Raw genomic sequence first — 21,963 nt, 5'->3', positions numbered from 1 at the left:
AAGGACAACCATTTGTTTTAGTTTTGTGCTGTCAATCATTTCATAAAGAAGAGTAGATGTCATATCTCATTTTACAACAAAACTTCAAATAACACTTTTACTGTATGTGATGCTTTGGAAAAACTTGACAATGACCCTACAATGGCATATTAACCTGTGTATTAGCCCAAGGAAAAGAACTGTATGTACATAACAATACTCCATAATAATACATAATGTGCTTAAAAGTGTGTGACAACTAAAAGTACAACTGTTGTGCAGTACTAGCACACAACTATTGTGTAATTCAGTAATTATACACAGGTTAATGCACCAGAATAAGGCCACTGTAAAGTGTTACCAAATGTTCTTCTTTTTATATATAATCTTTATTTAACTAGGAAGTCACATTGAGATTAAAACCTCTTTTACAAGTGAGACTAGGGCTGGGCGATATGGACCAAAAATCATATCTCGGTATTTTTAGGCTGAATGGCGATACACGATATATATCTCGATATTTACTACGAAGTAGGCTAAATGTTCAGTTGTAAGTCAAAGCCACATGTGAGATGTCTCAAGCACTTTCATTAAAACGAGACTGTGATCAAAATAAAATGTAAAGACAGGGTTTCCTTCCCTGTTTTAAAATATACTGCAACTGATAACCCTTTCGGAAGGGGAACTGGTGGCTGGTATGCAAAGATACTTCTTTGCCAGGTGGCTCAGTGCTGGAAAGACAATTCCATGAGAGGATCTGTATCACTCTCTACACTAACTGACTGTAAGTAGCTTGAAATAGGGCTGGGCGATATGGACAAAATCAAATATCACTATATTTTTGACCAAATACCTCGATATCGATATTGCGACAATATCGTAGGGATGACTATTGGTGCTTTCACAAAATATTTACACAATGAGATTTTTGATAAATAATCATCAGTAATGTGGATATAATGACTAAGTGGGTAAAGGCAAATAATAGAACAGCTAGAACAGTCTGGTAAGATCAGAAAATGACATCACTTTACTGTAATGCAGCCTTTAAAACCAGGAACAGACACTTATGCCATATCACGATATTACGATATCCAAAATCGAAGACGATATCTAGTCTCATATCACGATATCGATATAATATCGATATATATTGCTCAGCCTTAAGTGAGACCTAGCCAAAACAGGGTCAAATAGCAGCAACAAACACATAACAGGACAACAACATCAAATCACAACAGCAACAATAGGTACGACAAGAATACATTACATAATACAGTACATAAACAAAAACAAGGCAGCAATATTTAATCATATGTTTGTTAGTTGAAGCAGCTGCAGCTAACAGTGACCACTTCCATAATAATAATGAAGGAAGAAAAAAAAAGTTCAATAAAAAGTGGCTCAGCAGCAGCAGCAGCAGCAGCAGCAAGTGTTCACACCAAGTAATCTCAGATTAACTTGTCAAATACAGCATCTGTTTGTGGCACAATAGCTGTGGTTTGATTTAAACAGCTTGCATGTGATATAAGTAACATGTTATGTTGTGCGTTCTGTCTTAACACAAGATGCTAAATTGCAGAGTGAGAGAGTCTGGTCTCTCACAGCCTGCAGCTTGATCAAACGAGGATTCTGGTTGGAGCAGATGGCCATGTAGACTTTGCTTGCTTGTTTAAAAGTAGGCAGTCCACCCACCTTCCATATTTTTCACACTTTATTTTGTTGAAAGGGGGACAGACAAGGAAAGGAAAAAAAAAACCACACACAACAATGTGCAGATGTTGGATTTCACTCTCCATTTGTCTTGCAAAGTGGACAGATATTTCATGAGCTTGGAATTATAAGGTTATAAAGTAAGTAATCAAAAGCGAGTTATCCACATATTGATGATCTTTGAATGTTTCCTTATACATGCATGGTGTTTTTTTATTTTTTAAAAAGAACCTTTTTGGGGTTAAATATTTTAAAACATAGAAATTACATAACGGGTTTTGCCAGAAGGTAACGTCAAATCTTTGATGCTCAGTGTCTCTGAACTGCACTCCACCCAGATACAGCCTTGTATTTCCAAGCTCAGAGTTTATAAGGTTACCTGCCTTGGCACAAGTAATTAAATTTGTTTATTACCTATATTGCTTGTCCTTTACATTTTATCTATCTGTTCATCAACCCCTTAACTTGAGCTATTTCACCCAGCTGTGATGCTTTAACTTTAATATAAGCTGATATAAATGTTTTGAAAAGTCCTTCCTTGGTCACTCCGATAGCCTTCAGTTACTTCAGTGAGAGACAAGGGCGGCCACAGAGCAACAAAAAGACTGCACACCGAATGTGCCAAACATTAGGGACACTCACTCTTTTCATGAAGCCCACTGATGAGGTGAACCAAGGTAAAAGCCATTATCTCATATTGATTTCCCTGATTAAATCTCTACCAGTCACAAAGGAGGAGATGCAGGTAAAGAGAAGCAGATGAGTTAGGGAAGGAATTTGACGCTTTGAGATGTGGCTCAATATCAGTAAGATGTCCCTAACATCTTGTACATTCAGGCTCTGTCTCAAACCCAAGGAAGCTTTCTATTCAGGCAGCATTTCTAGCTAGGAAGTTCATTTTCAGCTGTAGAACTGTCTCATTAATATACCTTGTTTTGGCTGATTTTGAAGGGAGCGTCAGTGTATATTCAATCCAGTGTTGATGTCTAGTCTGTGGCCCAGCCAAAGAAGATAAAAATATCCTCTTGAGTTGTCCTTTATGCAGAGAGAGTGATGGAGGTCCTCACTGACGGTAAATCCAGCCCGCAATAAATGTAATTTCTAATTTTAAGGGGTCCATTAATTCTTGTCCAGCACCTCTGCCGGTAGTAGTTTTGATGGGGGTCACGAGGAGAGCTAACATTAATAACAACTGCCACATTACAACTCGATGTGCTAGGTGAGAGCGGCCCGGACCCGTCCCGTTTGACAGTATCCTCTTGGAAATAACATATGATGCCATTAGGTGCTATTATAGGTCAAACCGCACACAAACACATCCTGGCTGACGGGGAGCAACAGTAAATCACTCTAATCCAGCCGTGAGATGAAGGCAGGTTATTCCCACATCGCTGGGAGGACGGGGATTTGTGTCAGAAGCTGAGCTGCAGTTTACCAGCTTGAGTCATGATAAAAGCTGTGATAGAGCTGAGCTGTCACTCAAGAGGGTTGAGCCACAAATCTCTGATAACCTGCATGCAACACTTTGAGCAGCAAAAATGGACCGAACGCCACAGTGTGGAGGCAACGGGATCAGGGATGCCAAGCCCACGCAGGAAATATCTGGACCGACTCTTGATTCATTGTGGTTTTTACACACAGAATCCTTTTGTAATAGGAGAACAGAGTTTACATTTACCTCCACAGTGTTATGAAACAGAAAAAAAAAAATGACGTGCAACATTTGACAAGCAGCCAAGCCTGTTTTGTGCTGGATTATCTTTTTTCTTTCTCTGCTCTCGCACAGATCAGGATCATCGCTGATGCTGTAACCCTCCTGGTCCCTCAAGCAGAGATTTGACTCATCTCTCTCTCTCATCCTCTTCCAGCCCTACTGAGCCTGTCTGTCAATACACACACACACACACACACACAAAATGCTGCACAGACAGAGGGAAACTACAGCACGCCCCTTACACTTTACACAGTACTATACCTACACTAGCAGCAAATATCACTATTAAACTGACATCAACTGAGATAGATTAAAAAAAAAAAAAAAAGCAGAAATGTGGAAAATGAAGTCTGGGAGAGACAGTGTATTGGGAAAAGAAGAGAGAGAATAGAGATAGAGAGAGAGTGTAGAGAAGCAGTGGGAGACTGAAAACCAAACAAGACTCAAACTCTGCAGAAGTTGTTTGATCCTCTTCACGGGAGAAGAGGAAAAAAGGAAGCAGGTAAGGAGAGTGAGAATTACATCCAAAGCATCGGGCAGAGAGCAGCTTACCTGCCCAAGGCGCAGACAGACTCAGACTCAGACTCAGAAACAGATCTCTGCCTTCCGCTGATGCTCCGCGCGCTCCACTCATCTAAATCACTTCCATGACTCACACAGTGGGGGGGGGAGAAAGATAACCGGCTCTCACAAAAGTGGAGTAAACACTCGTAATGGCAGCTGGCTGCTCAGTCCAGCCGCAGCGCTATCTCTCATCCTCGCTTCTCCTCCTGTGTCTCTTCTTTTTCTTTGATCTCTCTCTCCCTCTCTCTCTCTCTCGCTCTCTCTCTCTCTATCCAGTGGTGCCCCCCTCTTTCTCCATCTCTGCCACCCCCTCACTCTCCACAACAAGGTGTCACAAACAGAGCGTGTCTGCACCCACTGCCTCTTATTGGCTCTCACTTCTCTGTCTCTTCCTCTCTCTCTCTCTCTCTCTCTCTCTCTCTCTCTCCCTCTTTCTCCTCCTCTCTCACTGGATTGTCTGCCTTAAAGAGGCAATGCATCACTGTGCCGCGCAACCCTGAAACCAAACCACGGCTTTACAAGTAACTCCAATGGGGAGAAGAGGGGGGGAGAGAGGGGGGATTTAACACCCCAAAAAAAGTATTCATGCAGAAGACCAAAGGGCCATAAAGAATTGTGTATTTTGAGTGGATGTGACCTTTAACGATCAGTTCACAATGAGTCTGTACTGTACCAAGAACGAAAGAGGGCCAGGAGTCAAGTTTCCAATTTGCAATTATAATTAGCCTTCCACCCCTTAAAATGTAGATTACATATATTCTCCATGCTACCATGTCCTCATGCAATATTCATACCAAGTCGGCATGAATCATAGATTAATAGCAGAATAACAGCATTGCTCACGGTGAGGCGTTTGTGGTGTGAAGCGCTCTCGGTGTTGTCGTGTTTGGGCAGCCCAAATGTGCTGCAGCCGATTTAAAATGGAGCACCCTAAATCATTCAGATCACACCGTGTAACACCAGGCAGCGACACAGCGTCCCGGCTGGTACAGTACGCCCGCCGTGACGCCGCGCCGACTCGCCTTTGTAAGCATTAACCTAATTCATGTGCATCACTTTGATCTGCACAAAAAATCAGAGACGAACGCCGGAGCATCCCCCTGCTCTTACAGTATTCTCATAGGGACTTACAGTGTCTCTGTGGTAATCAATAGTGAGTCCATAGTCATCATATTGTAGTATCATAGTATTTTTATTTTTATTTTTTTTACCCCTGTCTGTCTGATGTCTCTGTGTCTGTTTGTCAAGATTCCTCAAAAAGTTGTCATTGGATTTGGCTGAAATTTGGTGGACAGATAGTCCTTGGCCCAAAGATCAGTTGATTAGATTTTGGTGGTGATCCAGATCTGGGATTGCTGCCACTAGCTGATTTTTTTCGATTATGCTGCATTCATGTGCTGGTGGGAAGGTCCGACATCCAGGACTTCCATGTCAGCTGCTAAACAGCGTTGCATTCACGTGCTATTTTGTTGTAAAATCAGATCAGGAGGACAAACGATAAACAAATGTTACGGAGGCTGCAGCCTTGGTGGAGGTTTCCAGCTTCTAGCTTCTACTATTATTACTATAGGAGTAAGAAGAAGAATTGTTATGTAGAATAATTTTTTTGACCAATAGTGGCTGTGTGATATTTAGATATTTTGAAGTACTGTTCTGATATTTATATTGAATCCTTCTAAAAGTTGTCAGGAGATTACTGTAGTTCTTTTTCATAAGAGCAGCTTAGTTCCAGTTGAGGGGGAGAACTCAGATTACTTCTTTGTGGAAACTAGTGACTTTAATGCATTCGTTTTTTAATTCTATGAAGTATTGAAAAATTCTATGAAATGTGAAATGAGATTGACTCACTGTTTTAAAAACAAAGCAACACAATGGCATTGCATTTTAAAACAATGATGGGAGCATAATCCGCATAGCTACAGCATGTTTTTGAGGTGGGTAACGCAAAAATACTCTGAGTTACTTGTAATAAAGAGCAACTTTGTAACGTAACATGTTAGTGGTAACGGTAACGATAATGTTTGCGGTAACTAATTACTTTTAAACGTATCTTTCCCCAACACTGCTTGCATGGTTGTAAGAAAGAGAATGCAGTGAGGCTGGACATGGTTGTAACATGGGCCTAAAGCAACGCAGACTGTGGATCACTCCTACTGCTAGAACTCAATCCACTCAAACAGAAAATAGGCACCGGTACCCAATAGACCCATCAATGCCTCAATATTCTACATACGCCTGATTAAAGTCATTATGTACTGTATTTTGCCTTGGGAACCTAGATGTTGATTCTAATTTCAGTGTTATTCTCTCGGGAGCAACTTCATTAAGGGCAAAAGTTCTGTGCACTGCAGTAATTTCTCCGCTGACTTCCCTGAGTGGCAAACAAGCCGGAGCCATTAGCAGCCATGATGATGAGTGACAGGCAGCTGAGTATTGATACAACAAGGGACGCAATTATACATCAAGGGGCCTCGTATGTGCTTTAGATAGTCATGTGTACTTTGGAGACAAGCTAAGCTAATTTGTGAATAGATGAATAAATCAATTAAAAATTGATGAGGCGATGCAAAGTCCTGCTCAAAGACATCCGTGGGTGACTGGTCTCTCGGCATTGTGCAGCATGACCTTCTTCTCTCTCAAATACGAATATGGATTTTCTGTCTGAAAAATGAGCACTGAATGTGTCGGAAACGGTCTTAATTAACTGTTTTAAAAGTTCAAGTTGCTCTGACAGTATTTTGAGAGGTCGACAGATTTGACTATCACAAACACGGGAGTAGGGGAGGAGGGTGGAGAGAGAGAGAGGGTGAGAGAGATTTAATTTTCTCAAGCAGTTTGACACAATCCTGTCTTGTCACGCTGATAACGGATGCAAATTATTATTTCCTCCATCTGGGACGCATTAGAAAGACGATCTTATCTTATTTAGCTGCCAAACAAAGTTAGAACTGTGACGATGTGGTGCGTGTCGGGCCTCACAGCCAGATACACAACGAGTAGCATCCAGTAACACGCAAGTCATGAAGCCTAATCATTTGATATCAGCAGTACCACGTAAAAGTCTGATTCATAGAGCGCTGAGAGAGTTTCAGGAATTTCAAGCCCCTCTCCCAAAGCAGCCTGTTCCCAGTCTGCTCTCCATCTTTCGTGTATAAAAACACCATAAATTCAAAACTTGACGCAACGAATGATTAATACTGGACCTTGTGGTATGCAATGAGAGCAATGATTGTGCAAGGTAAAAAAAAGTCAATACTTTCCCTCATCTCCTCCATACATCAAGAGATTTCCAATCAGAGAGGGAACTTAGAGGATCATACCGGCAGTGTTTTTTTTTTCCTCGTCTCCACTGGCCAGCAGTCACATTACAGCAACCCGAGCTCCATCCATTAGCTTGTCAGAAACTTTGAATTGGAATTGATTCACCATGCCGTAATTTTTCATCTGTCTGGGTTATTTATTGTTGTGACAATAATGTTGGCGCGTTTGTGTTGAGTATTTGTTTTGATTTTGAGTCCAGAATTGGACTTCAGACATGGGAGTAGATGCCTCCAAATATGGAATCTGTTTTGCCTTTTCTGCCCAGACAACGTGTTCGACTAGCAGCTGATCCAAAGTCAGCTTTAAAGGAGAATGCCGCTGTCATTTAGAGTAATAGTCCATTTACTTCAGTCTATGTCTAGTTTACAGTTCTTCCAATCATTTCATGATGCATGTAGTTTTTTAAATACAAACTTTTGAACAAAAGTGCAAAACAAATACAAACTTTTAGAAATTAATTGATGTGCCGGCTAAGAAAGCCTCAAATAAAAAGACATACATAGATGTGACAAAGTTTTTAAGACAACATGTTTTTTAGGGATTATTTCTTCCTGTGGGTGTCAGGTGCTTGACAGGAAGCACCTGTCAAGCACCTGACACCCACAGGTGCTTGACAGGAAGCAGAGCATAACGTAATGCAGCGCTGATATGAAAACACCCAACTCGGCAAAATGAAATAACAGAATAAAACAGAAAGTCTGACTAAACCAAATGAAGGCTTCATGTTTACTGTGATGGATTCTCTCTCGCTCTGGGGAAGTTGTTTTTCATACTGTACAACAATGAATGACAGCAAATGGCTTCTTCTGAAGGAGGAAAACAAGTGCTGATATCTCCAACTACGCTGTGTGCAGAAACAGTGGGATGAATGGAGAGGAAAGGGGAACCTAGATGGTACAAACCTTTAAAAAAAAAACCAAAAAAAACAAAAAAACCACTGGTATTATCCTTTAATGGCTGGAAACCCCATGCTTTTCTTCATGTGAACCATTTTTTCCATAAACAAAATAACATTAGTGTGAATATTACTGTCAATTAATGTAAAGTGAAGTTCTTGCAATGATAGACCACTGCTGCAAATAGATTCACTTTTGAAATGCACTGGAGTCAACGGCATCTGTGAGGTGCGAAAAGCCCCAGTCTCTGATTCTGTTAGAACACTGTCACCCCAGTGGCTTTGTTTACATAGTGATTTGTCAGATTAAACGTGTAAAAACACCTTCTGAGGCTATAAAAGGTTTCTTAACATTTGTAATAACTGGAGTAAAATACGCTTGCTTTTGGAGCTGTGGTGCGTTAACCAAGCTCCAAAAAACTTACTTTCCATCAAACACCTCAAGAACACAGATCATGGTCAAATAAACTGCTGTTTGTATCTTTGACTGTCGACCACTAGAGCTACATACTAGCTATGCTTTAACAACATTGTTCTTAACATTTTGTGAGATCGTAATTATATTGTTCAGACGTGCAGGTCAGAGATACTGAGCATCAAAGATTCAACATCCCAGTTGGAGAATTGTTACTGTATGTATTTTTGAAATATTTCACTTTTTTAAAATATTCAACCCTGAAAGGTACTTTTTTCTTAATAATTATAATTCCATTCCGAACTTGCAAGCTCACGATTTAACTATGTTTGTGTTAAAAAAGAGGTCAATTTTTTACCAGAGGCAATACACAATGGTTCAGTCAATGTTACACTGCCCCCCCCCAATCCACTGCCAATTATTTTCTAACTGCCTGCACCATAATTACATGCTTGATAGGCATGAAGGGTATCCGTTAATGTCAGCCTTGTTAGTGAAAAGGTGAACGTGGAGGTGCGACGTGAGCTAACGGGAAACTCTTTCGCCCAATCAGCTTCCCGGCTCCCGCTGTGCTCACGCGCCACTCCCACTGAGCCGGGGTCTGAATATTTCATAGCTCTTAATTTGAAGCGTTGCGAGAGTTCCCAGTATGACTAAATATTCAATGAAGCGCTACTTACATTCCAGCCCAGTGGAACGGGATAAAAGGCATCACGGTGGACGAGACGCGAGCCGCTCCTCCTCACCTGGAAGACCGGCTTCTCTGTTGACTCTCTGGGTCAGATCTTCTGGAATGGGATAAATTATTCAGTGTAGTATTTCTGCACATCACCGCAAACTTAATAATTCTGGAGCGGCCAGCCCTCATGTGTAAACATTACAATCTAAGACCAAACCGTTGGGCGGCGGGTTGGACCAGTGACTGCAGAGACCGAGCCTCAGCTGGAGGCCTTAAAGTGATGGTGAACTTTGGCAGTACCTTGGGTTGTGCAGCTTCCTGGCCGGGATATAACCCCAAAATCAGTGATTCTCTGTTTTCTGTTGCTCTGGTAGAGACGATTGGAGAATTGCGTTTTTTTTCTCTCTCCATTCACTGCCATTGTATGGAGGAACAGGTCTGAAAATCACACTTCTAGCACATAAACAAGCGCGAACAAAGCAGATTCTGACAATATATAAAAAATCTCGTCATTCTGCTGAAATGTTTTAAAGTGAATCGCTGTCTTTATGTTATTAAACCTTGACACTGAAATTCTTCCGACCGGATCTTGGTGTTAGGCCTACACGGTCGGAAGAATTTCGGTGTTAAGGTTTAATAACATAAAGAAAGCAATTCACATTTCAGCAGAATGGCAGAATGGTTTATGTGCTAAAACTGTGAGGTTCCGACCTGAGAGAGAAAAAAAACACAATTCTCCAATCGTCTCTACCAGAGCAACAGATCACAGAGAATCACAGATTTCGGGGTTATATCATGGTCAGGAAGCTGCACAACCCAAGGTACTGCCAAAGTTCAAAGTGTCATTGAGCAAGACATTGAATCCCTGCCGGCTCCAGAGGCGCCGCTTTGTTTCTGACCCTTCACTCTGACCTGTCTGGAGGGAGGCAAGTAGGGATCAATAAAGTATCAAATTATTACTATCAGCGGTGGAAAGAGTACTAAAATCTCCTACTCAAGTAGAAGTACTGTTACCTTGCTGAAATTTTACTTTAGTGGAAGTGACATTACCGGTGTGAAAATCTACTTAAGTAAAATTAATAAAAAGTAGCTCATTTAAAATGTACTCAGAGTTACGGAGTTACTTTTTTTAGAAAGGAGAGCATTGTTGTGTGTGATCTTTTCCATGTGACTAAAAGGATGAGAGGACAGAGTTCAAACTAGATTCTTTTAATTGGAAAAATTATAATTTATATTGATGTAGTGCGTTTCATGCCTTTAGTGTAAAATGCATGTGGAGCAGCCAGCCTAGTCCAGGATGAACTGACTGTTTTCAAGCACAACACTCCAGTCCTACCTCACCTGAAACTGTAATAACCTTAACCAAATAGCAAAATATGATGTTTCTCACCATAATACCACTCTTCTCTTTGTGAAGTGAGTAATTTATTTGAGGCTGTCCTCATGCCCTGAAAACATGTCTAAATCATATGCTGAGATAACATTTCCGGGTGCTAATGATTTTAGGCTGATAGTTTTCCATAGCTTCAGTATGCAGCACCAATATATTTTTCCATTATGTTTGCTTCACAGTTTGAGTTACAGGTACACTTAAAATGTGCTAGACAGACACACTTAGACTGGTCCACTTTCATAGGGAGCTGGATGTTATTACTGCCCGTTGGTAATACTATAGGATAACTAGGGGTGGGGGGGTATTCTTCTAATAGTGATGTTTATGCTTAACATGACCAAATATTGTGGGTATTTCACTCTGGCTTTTCCAGATGTCTGTTTAGTCCAACATGCTCACTGAGTCTTGTCCTGATCAAACCACAAGTGTCGTCAAGAGTCCTTTCACTAACATATACAGCACAAACCCATCTGCCTGCGTTTCTGGAACAAATCATTTGGCTCAACCACTTATCTGGTGATCAATGTGAAGGACCCACTCGGCATAATTGATACGCGGCGTGATGAAAAAAAAGAAAAAAACAAAACAAAAAAAATCCCCAACAAAACAAAGCGAGAGCACCCGGCTAAGTGGCAGCTGAAGAAGAGGTTCTTGTAGAGGATACATTTAAATTTGCATCTGAATAATAGTGAATAATGAATTCCTCCCACTTGTTATTGTTATGGAGCGAAGCGGTACATGCATTTCCTCTTAAATGAAGCCGTAATGAATAGTGCTGTTCCTACTGGCATTGTTCATGCTGTAACCATTGCACTAAATCCAGGCCTCTTTCATTATTTCTGAGCATGATAGCATTGCAGATGACCTCAGTGGGACTATAGCGGCTCTATTTACAACTGGATAAACTCCAAGATGATGGTATTCTCCATTTGTGTACTCCTACTAATAAAGCTAATATTTCTATTTATGTATTTTTCACTTAAAGCAACCATCAAACCGCTACAAAAGAAACTGCCTATTTGTAACCTACAGTTGTACAGTAAAAACGCTACTTTGGGTGGAAAAGAAACTGTCCTACAAAATGTAACAGTCTGCTTTTGCACTGAGCGGAGAGCGGATGTGAAGTCCCGCGGGCTTGTTTGACTCACTCAACTTGGTGAACAACATAATGAAACGGTGATGGACGTGGCTCCTGTCTCACTGGGCTTCCTCCACTCTCCTCCTCCTCCTCCTCCTGAGTGCAACTTCTATGAATTATGGATGGAATATTTAGTCTTCACAAAAACGATCGTTTGGAGAAGACCTTTCAGCGCACACACACACACACACACACACACACACACACACACACACACACACACACACACACACCCCGAGTGTTGTGTATTTCAACACATTGCCAACAGCTTTTATATGACGTTTCCCAACACGTGTTTGGTCTTAAAAGTTTTCTTTGATGTAGTGCACCTGCATAAGAACAGGTTTCCTACACAGGTAATTTCCAGGTCTTAATAAGTTTGGAAATTGCACAAAAACATTTGGAAAAGCATAGAAAATAATGTTGTACTGTCCCAGAATACATTCAACTACACATTTTCTCGGTTTTACATCATCTCATATACTCTTGATATTTTTGCTGTGAATAATCATCTATGGAGTGATAAGGCAGAGTTAGTAGGGGCAAGATGGCGTAAACCTGAAATCATACAGAACACGAAAATCTTCAAATGAAGACATTAAGGTTTGAAACATTTATTTAGGTTTAAAACTGAAACTGTGTAGGAATCCTGTAAGAATATAAAACAGGAGAAAGCGGCATTAGATTTCCAGCTACCCCTCTGGTTACTACACACATCAGCATCACGACCAACGCTCTCTCTGTCTCTGATAACACACAGCTGTGCTTTATGGGAACTATTTGTGTGTTTGGATCGCATCTTTGACCAAACAGATTGCTTGGCTGAAACCACTTGCGAGGTTGTTCTGCTCTGGTAATCACAAGCCAGTGCATCCAAAGTTCAAGTACCTTCGGTGAAACACTGCGACCGGCGAGATGTAAACAGAAACAAAAAAAAACAAAAGAGAAAGAATTTATTGCACCACATCGCTCCTCCCTGCACAAAGTGAACCAATGTCACCTTGCTCCCATGCAGACGACGATCCAAACCGATGCTGTAATGAGCTGCTGTTTGTTTGGCCACAGGCTGTTTCGGATGAGACATGATGCTGTCACTCGTATTTCGTGGCAGCCGCCCCGGTGGCACTGAATCACCATCTGAGTCTCTCACTGTCCTACATTTGATCAAAAGCAAGTCCTGAAACTATTTAAATGTTGCATCTCGCCTAAAACTTCATTATCCTGGGTTTATCCGTTTTAGCGTGATTATCATTCAACCTTTATTTAACCAGACAAGTCGATTAGGAACAGATTCTTATTTACACCAAAGTAGTTGTGGGGGAGGGAGTGTTACACACATTCGTATGCTTCCACCCGGAGCTGCACAGATCTATGACAGTCTTGTGCTGTTGGCTGCTTGAGCAATTCTGCAGGAACAGTTTAGGGTCTCAGTGCCTTGGTCAAAGGCACCGAAACTGTAGTTATTGAAGGTGTTACTCCTTTACTTCACCCATCTAGACTGGGTGGAGCTGCAAGTGGCCTGGTAGAGAGACACTGGTTACAGGTTAAAGGGGCCTTATATTAGGAATTCAAATTATCTTCTGCTCATATAATACATATACTGTATGATCAAAGGTGTTTAATGAATATGTTAAAATTTTATTTTGTTTAAGTGGTTGGATTTTTAATAATCTAGCCTTTTCAATAGGTCAACGAATCACAACTGGCCTTGGTCCTGATTGGCTCTCCTCACAAAACAATTACAAAAATCCTCCCAATCAGGCCAGTTTGCAGCATTTGAACTGGAACACCTCCAGTCACCAGTTAGCCAATCTGAATTCAAAGTAAGGCTGGTATTTTCGGCCAATCAGGGTCCAGTATTGACTGTTTGCCTGTGAGCACTTAGTCTTCAAATTCATTCAATAAATTCCCTTTTAACTAAATGACATTTATTCACAAAATATCATGAAACCATAACACAAAATCATGAAACCTGAATAATATGGGACCTTTAAATCCTCACAACAGCCAACGAATCCATTCCTGCTGAAGTGCCTTTAAACAAGACACTGAACTGAACCAAACTCCAGTCACACCAGAAACAGCTGACCTCGCCGCTCTGGCACTTTCTGGTGAAATGCCGACATCTTAGACAGACAGGTGAAGATATAAATTCCTAATTACACTGTATGTGATGTAGAGACCGAAGGCGTCTGGAGCGAATTTCCTAAATTCACTCCAGACGCTCTAATGGGCTCGTTCCTTGATATACCGCTGTCCTCCTAAACGCTGGTGAATCTGACTGCTGAAGTAGTGGCGTTTCAGCGGAGGGACACGTCACTCGGTGTCCTTGAGGACTCGACTGTGCAATGAAGCAACAAAGTACTTTATTAGATATCCAACGATAGATCTGGTCTGAGGTAGAATTCATGTCTCCAGTAAGAGGGATAATGTTTGGCTGCGATTCAAGAGGGAGGGTCCGCAGAGTATCTATCACTGGAGGTGACTGGGTGTCAAATAAAAAAGCAGTGCTGGGTAATTTTACAGGATGAAAGTCAATATCGTCAATACAGGCAATCATCTAAGGGACGCCTTTCCTCAGGCTACTTACTGGTATTTACAACAGACCTGGGCCAAACAGCATTTTCAGATACTTTAATGGTCTGTTTCAGCCTGCTTAGGAGCCAGAAGGATTGGATTTGACACATAGGAATGATAATATGATACAACGATTGCCAGAGAGTTTAGATACTCACACAAAAGTATCTCAAAGTCGATTCAGTATACGTTTCTGTAAGCGACAACTTACACCACACTATCTGAATTGTTCTGATCTGCTAAACTCCGATCCAAGCAGGTTACAAACTATGAATTATTTGCAGCTATTATATGATGCAGGTCTGAAAAAGAAGCCAGTTTTTGAGGACTATTTATGTCTGTTGACTCAAATAGCTGGAATATTTAAGATAATAGTAATTGCATTACATGGATTTCCCATTTCAAGAACGTACTTGTGTACGTGTCTTGGGACAGAAAATTGTACCCGAACACAAACGTCCGGTGTTGGGGTCGTGTTTTACCCTACGAGATGACAGAGATATGAAACCCAGACTTATTTTCATGAGTACGGTTCCAATTTTGAATACGCAAAACAGGAAGGGAAACGGGAGCAAACCAGCCTTTGATTTATATTCAAATGAGAAGTATACAGGGGAAATTGGATTTCTCTTTCATTTCAGAGAATGAATTTCCTGGTGGCAAATCGTATTGTATCATCTCGTGGCGTTAATATCCAGCTTTGAGCGTCACAAGCTATTCTTCATTACAAAGACTCGGAGGAACTTTAACACCTCCTCTCCACAGAATGCGATGACAATTTCCATTTCAGCTCCAATGTTCAAACAATACCCCCGAGGCCATTTAAGACATTTTCACCCTTTTTAATTTACACATGAAAGGCGATAACATATCAAAGGAGTTCTGCTTTAAATTCAAAAGAAAACTTGTCTCTGCCTTATGTGCCTTATGTCAATGAACTGGGCTAATTCTGTACCTCAAAGCAAGCCAACCGGAGGAGGACGCTTTTGCAGGTGTAATTGAAAGATTTCTGCGTGTTTTTACACCAATGAAAAATTCAAGAATGTCCAAAATCATTCTAATGAAGACTACCATGGCTTACTAGAAACAACACCATCCACTGCGCAACCCACTGAAGAGCCACTCACCATCAGTTAAATGTCGAATTCAGAGTTGGTTTCCCAGGTTAATACATAAATGTTGTAACACAAGGAACAAGAATATGACACAGGGAATTAACATGAACAACAAAGAAATTATATTTGCAAAATACATGCAAATGCCACAGTAAAATCTGAATGAGCTTCATGGAAGGCTACAAATAGACTGTTTACATCAGCTTCTTGTCTCTGTGAACCAAATGTTGAGCGTTAGAAGATGATATTTATAGTAAAGCAACAGGCTGGGGTGGGTGTACACAAGGGGAGGCGAATGACGCTTTCTGAAACTCTGGCAGAAGCATCCTGCCATAGTGTCCTCGACACTGAAGCCTCTACCTGACTCACTCATTGGACGCAGCTCTGGATAAGATGTGCAGCTACATGCCTAAAATGTGTGTGTCAAGCAGCCACAGACGGCGTTGGGCTATCTCTGGCTCCACCTGGTGGATGTAAATGAACACACACTGTCCCACTGCTGCCATAATCATGTGACTTTAGTCAGTTTTTTGATTGCAACGCTGCAATATCAACCTGTGATTAGATAGTTAAGCCTAGGCAGCATAACATGCGACACATCACAAACAAATAGATCAACAGATTAAGCAGTGAAGTTTACTTGATCAGTTATTAAGGTATACAATGATTTCCTCAAGGAGACCAATGGTATGATCAACTGTTTCTAAAGTGTCACTTTCTTCAACGGCCTTCAGAAGCGTTAATCTTTGGTATGTAAGACGTTTGGCTAACATCAGTCAAAAAAATACAGAGCAACTGTTGAAATTTGGTTCGCTGATGATCTAAAAATATGTGGTTTGAATGGAGATCAACAAGCAGGGTATGAAGAGGGTGTAACTTGCTAGAATGTTTACTGTCTATCCCCGGAAAAAAGCTCTGACGTGTGTTTTTCTCTCCCTTCATTGTTTCACATGCACATACAGGCTTGACACAGCCAGTTGGGCACAATTATCTCAATAAATTAAAGCAGAATTTTCTCCACAGGAAAACAGTAGTTCATAAGGTGAGAACATTTCAGACTATCCTCTGTCCATGCAGCCTTGTGGTCGAACAAGTTTCTCATTTAATCCCCATTGTATCTCCACTCTCCTCGTGCGATCCATTGGCAATAATCCCTCTTGTTTCTCTCCAGTGTGTCGTAATGCAGTGGTTTGTACTGCCCCCTAAAGGATACAACGATACGCCACAAAAAAAAAAAAAAGTGGCTGATCTGCATGTCAGCAGTTCATGGAAGGGGTCTTCAACAAGCGAGAGAACAAGCGAGACTGAACACACTGTGGTGCGTCAGATCCACAATCAACCCACAGAAAGTTCTCAAACACCTTTGAGGTTTGGGCAGGTGTAAGCGCAACTTTAGAGCAGCAGTTCAATGAGAGACAGTGATGAGATTCTTCCATGTTGCTTCCATGTTGCACACAGACACACACACACACACACTCTTATACCTGCAATATTTCTGTAGGACAATTTTTTGGAGCGTTTGGAGTTCAGTCCAACTCTGTCAATCAAGTGTGTACGTTTCTCTCCTGCCTTAAGATTAGAGAAACTGACTTGTGCCCGGAAGATCGCCAGTTTGATTCCCTGGACCAGCTGGGATCTAGGCAGGGAAAGTGGATGAGTAATCATCTCCCCACCCTCAGCAACTGTTGGCATACCCTTGAGAAAAGCACTTCAAAAATTGCCAGCTGCTCCAGTGGAGCTGCTCAGTGGCCAACAGCAGAGGGTCTTGGTTTTACTGGCCAGCTCCCAGGTTTGAATGCATGTATGTGTGGAAATGTGAAGTAGGACTGTGCTGAAAAATAGCTAGTGTGCTCAGCAAACCTTCCCTTAAAAAAAATTCTAATGGCCTGAAGGGCTGACCAGAACTCAAACTTTTATAGCTGAGCTCCTCCTTTACCATGAAAATAAAAATTGCTTCCACAGGTAAAGCTTTGGGTTTGAAGGGTGTGAATCTCTACAGCTGGACAAACCTGGACTTCCCTCTGCTGAGAGGGCTGGATGTGCATGAAGACTTGGGTAGGAAGCAGCTGTGTTTGTTTCAAGGAGGCTACTTGGTGGCAGAATCCCCGTCGGGCCTCATGCTGAAGGGCTCCAGGCGCTCGCTCTCGGGCAGCAGGTTGTTGAGGCGCTCCATCAGCGGCACCGTCTGGTCGATGCCCATCTGGATGCGCCGCAGGATCATGGACATCTCGTTGACCTTTTGGATCTGCTCTGCGTATTTGGCGTAGCGCTTCTGCCGCTCCTGCATGATGCTGAACAGGGTCTCCACTGATAAGTCCATCTGGAAGGACACAGAGGGAGATAGGAAAACAGAGAGAGAGAGAGAGAAAGACTTGACTTTTGATGTTCTTTAATGAATCATCTCAAAACAAAACAGAAGAAAAACTAACTAAAACACATAAGAAAAGTCATCAACTCCTACACTCAACCACAAACACACACACAAATACCACCAACAGAACTGAATGTACCAAAACTCCACAGTAGAAGCAGCCCACACAAGTACAATTGACATTTAGATACAGAGAGAGAGAGAGAGAGAGAGAGAGAGGGAGGGAGAGAGAGAGAGAGCGAGAGAATGAGATGTGAATGAATATAAGAAATCATTCCAAGAGTCTAATGAATGTATGAATTTTCAACATACAGTTTTCCCAGACCTACCTGGCTTTATTAATCAAGCAAAAAAAACAAAAAGGTTTTTAAATATATGCTAACAACAATATGTCAATCCATCTTAGACTGTATGAGGTCTTACATATTTGACATCAATTTGTGTGTTTGGAAATAAAATACAAAGATTTCTGACAATTTATGAGGAAACAAAAATATGCTTATGTTGGTGGCTTTATACTATATGGCATGCAATAGTTTACAATGTTGTTATCTTAGTACCAGCAGCAACATTGTGCAAACTTAATGCTCCATTTTTGGGGAGGGATTGAGCAATGAGAAATCCTGCATGCCAACTGTCCAATGCAGTGTTTTGGTGGCTTTACCTCTTTGATCCTCTTGACCAGGGCGTTCTGGTCGAAGGCCACGGCCTCGGCACACTGGTGCAGGTGGTCCTGGTAGCGGACGCAGAGCTGCAGAACCTGGGCCGAGTCCAGCCTCTCCAGACACACACTGCTGGGGGACGTCTGGCCACTCAGCACTCCTGTGGAGAGTGAACACCAAAGTATTTTAATGTGCATACTGGAACAGCGCAAAACACTGGGCAATTATTGTCATTACCGATACACAGCATCCCATGTGCTATTTAAGGAGTGTGTCTACATAGAAACCTTGGCTCAGGACAATCAACCCAGCGCTGGTGGTTTTCAGCTACAATTAGCTTCACTAGACAGAATTTAAAAATGGGCTGATGGGAATTGTTGGGAGATGAGATGAGGTGAAACTTTAATGATCAGCATGGGGAAACTGAAATGGTAGCCAAGCGAATGTCCTAAACTGGTGCTCCAAATCACTCCAACACACTCAGTTCCATTGACAACAAGAATTAAGGCATTTTTCTATCTTATATATTTATGGGCTTCATAAATGTGTATCTAATTTTTATCTTGGTTATAAAGCTGAGAGCTTGTTGACTGCAAGTGTGTTTCCTAAGGTCAATGTTTTGGCTGTCTTTAGTTATTAGTTCTGTCTGCATGCTGAGGTCGCAAAAAACATCCACATCAGCCTTTGGGAGACTTCAGGTTACCTTTCAAAAGTGGCTGAAAGGTGGGGATCTCCTGAAGCTTGATGACATCTGGGTCGTTGTGGATATTACGCAGTGACTGCGTCCCTTGGGCCACAACCACAATATCATCCATCTTAGCCTTCTGCTTGGCTGGGGAGGGCACCACTGCAATGACAACACCCCCATTATCATCACCAGTCTTAGTGGTACTTTAGACCAGTGGTTCTCAACCTTCTTCATATCAAGGACCCTAATTTAGCCCACATTAGAGCCACAGACCCCCATTTAATGCGATTTTGTCCCTCGGGCCCATATCTGAGAATATTTTTATTGTTAGATATGATTTTGTCCAGAACTCCATGGCTATCTGTATTGTAGGGAGAGAGATGAAACAGTGAAACTATGATCAAAATAGTCAGTCTCCTACATTCTATAATTGTTCTTGTAAATTAAATAATGAAGTTTAACAATTCATCAATTTGCTGGGGACCCCCTGGGATGCCCTCAAGGACCCCTGGTGGTCCCCGGACCCCACGTTGAGAACCACTGCTTTAGACGATCTAGCCTTGTTACAGTGTAGTCACAGGATGCAGGATCTCTCATAAGTTTGAGAACGTTTTATTCAACATTTAGCAGAACATAATTGAACAGTTTGCAGGTAGCTTTTAACGTGCATCGTCATATATATTGCATTTGATCCAGTTGGACCTGCTCCAATGAAATGCCTGCTTTGTGAATTGGCCAACAATCAGTTGTTTGATACACTACATAATGGCATATTGGTTTAGTTCAGTAGAATCTGGTAAAAAAAAAAAAAAAAAAGAAGAAGATAATTCTGTAATGAATGTCACGAAAGGTAATTTCACCTGATGAGCTGTAATCGGAGTGTTTGTGTTCCGAATCTCCACTTTGTTCGGCTCCCATGGTGCTAGCTAACTGTTAGCGGTTAGCTTCCGTTAACGTCTCCCAACACAGATGGGAGCGAGATGTATTTGTCGGACGATAAACCGCAAAGACTTCACACGATCTCCAAAAACACCCTAAATGACAGTGGCATGACAACCAGACTACACTGTAGCGGAAGGAAACTAAGAGTCACGAGTAACCTTACGTTAGCTCTGTAGTGTTACTGTGTAAGCTAGGTAACCGCATCAGCTAGCAAAGTTAGCTAGCTGTCAAACGCCCTCGCTAATGTTTCCACGCGAGTTAACGTTCGTCCCTTTAAAGCAAAGTCTCAAGTTGACTCCTGACTGTAAATAAGTGATGCCTCGCACAAATTAACATATTTTAAACATCAGTGTGAGTTCGAACAGCTGGTCGACTGAACGTTGTCACAATTTAAAGGTTGTGGTGAGGAGCCACTTCCGTAAATATTGATCACATGACCAAACGCGCGCAGACTCAGATCAGGCTGTCTTTGGTTTGTGAGGGTGGGCTAATAAATGCTAGATTTTCAGGTCCATCACAACTGTCAGTATCTTCATTTTAGTCAGATTTACTGTAATATAAACATACAATTGCAGACATTGTAAAAAGGCAATATCTGACAATTTATGTTCTAATTACTTCTAAAGGAAAGTTTAATCATAATCACCTCAACTGCTAATAATTTCAAGCATTGACCAAATAATAATATCTTGTCAGTCATCAGTCATTGCTCTACTTGTCCCCATAACTTTAATGGATACCCCTATTAAACATCTGAATAATTACTATAGAGTTTTAGGATGTTAGTGTTGTGACGATGAAAATATCGTTCTGCAGTTGACTGAGGTGTTGGCCAGTATCTTACTAGACTACATAGTATTTTAGAACAGATATTATTGATTGACTGAAAACTTTCTGAAACTGTTTTGCTTGCTGGTGGATGGATGGTTGGATGGATGGATAGACTGCTGCAGACAGCTTTTGAAATGTTTAACTGAATCTTATTTGAATGCAAAAAGTGAAACCATCTTATTATAGTGTTTTTAACTGATCGACAACTGCCACCTAGGGGAAAATCTGAGTAACTGCAGGGGAACTGTTGGTACAGTGATTATTCAGATGTTTAAGGCAGAAAAAGAAGAAGAAGAAGAAGAAGAAGAAGAAGAAGAAGAAGAAGAAAACAACGACAATGGTTCTATTTTGTTAATGAGCATACTACTGTATACTATTGTTGTATATTATTCCTATTCTATGACTGTATTTTGCTTAATACAATTTATTATTATATAAAAAAGACACAAAGAAGAGCAATAGGGTTCCAGCACCTACAGTGCTTGGACCCCTAATAACTATTCAATGCAACGCTATGAAAATCTTAATACTCTGAATGAAACACAGTCAGGATGAGAGCTAAAGGAAGTTGCTCATAACTTTATTTGTGCTATAGTCCACTTTCCCTGATGATCAGCATTTTCTTTGCAAAAATAAATATTCAAAGTAGCCTAACTAAAAGTATGATGTATTTTAACTCATGGAATAAAACATAGGTATCCGTTTAACCCTTAGCCCATATTTTCTGGCATTTTTCAAAAAGCCCATTTATATAAGGATTTTGGACTGCACACAAAAACGGCAGAGATGCTAGAAAATTATGCAAAATGATGACTTCCACTTACAGCCTTTATTCACTATTCCCTTTTACAGAACCGAAAACTAAACCTCCCTCTTTTTTTTATTGCTCCTATTCCGTCTGCCACTCCTTTTCAAGCCCATTGAATATATTATAGCACTCTGGTCTGCCAAATAGTAATGTGAAAT

The 21,963-nt window shown here is 41.2% G+C and overlaps 1 protein-coding gene across 2 annotated transcripts; it reads right to left on the bottom strand.

Annotated features, from left to right (window-relative positions):
• Positions 1 to 15,181: 15,181 nt before the first annotated feature.
• Positions 15,182 to 20,548, bottom strand: borcs5 (BLOC-1 related complex subunit 5). Of its 2 annotated transcripts, XM_071526005.1 has the most exons (4): positions 20,085 to 20,548; positions 19,240 to 19,383; positions 18,539 to 18,696; positions 15,182 to 17,823 (listed from the first exon to the last, which is right to left on the bottom strand). In XM_071526005.1, exons 1-4 carry the CDS (start codon positions 20,140 to 20,142, stop codon positions 17,590 to 17,592), a joined length of 594 nt encoding a protein of 197 aa, XP_071382106.1. In that variant the 5' UTR covers positions 20,143 to 20,548; the 3' UTR covers positions 15,182 to 17,589. The 2 variants fall into 2 exon arrangements, with proteins under 2 accessions (XP_071382106.1, XP_071382107.1); XM_071526006.1 differs by lacking the exon at positions 19,240 to 19,383.
• Between the last annotated feature and the right edge of the window lie 1,415 nt (positions 20,549 to 21,963).

The sequence above is a fragment of the Centroberyx affinis genome, unplaced genomic scaffold (genome assembly GCF_046629955.1).
Source record: "Centroberyx affinis isolate AG114_WGS23_722 - 3 ecotype Tasmania unplaced genomic scaffold, CSIRO-AGI_Caff_v1 ptg001376l_1, whole genome shotgun sequence".
Taxonomy (NCBI): domain Eukaryota; kingdom Metazoa; phylum Chordata; class Actinopteri; order Beryciformes; family Berycidae; genus Centroberyx; species Centroberyx affinis.
Note: the sequence above shows the minus strand (reverse complement) of the source record. Positions and strands in the feature narration are given on the sequence as shown.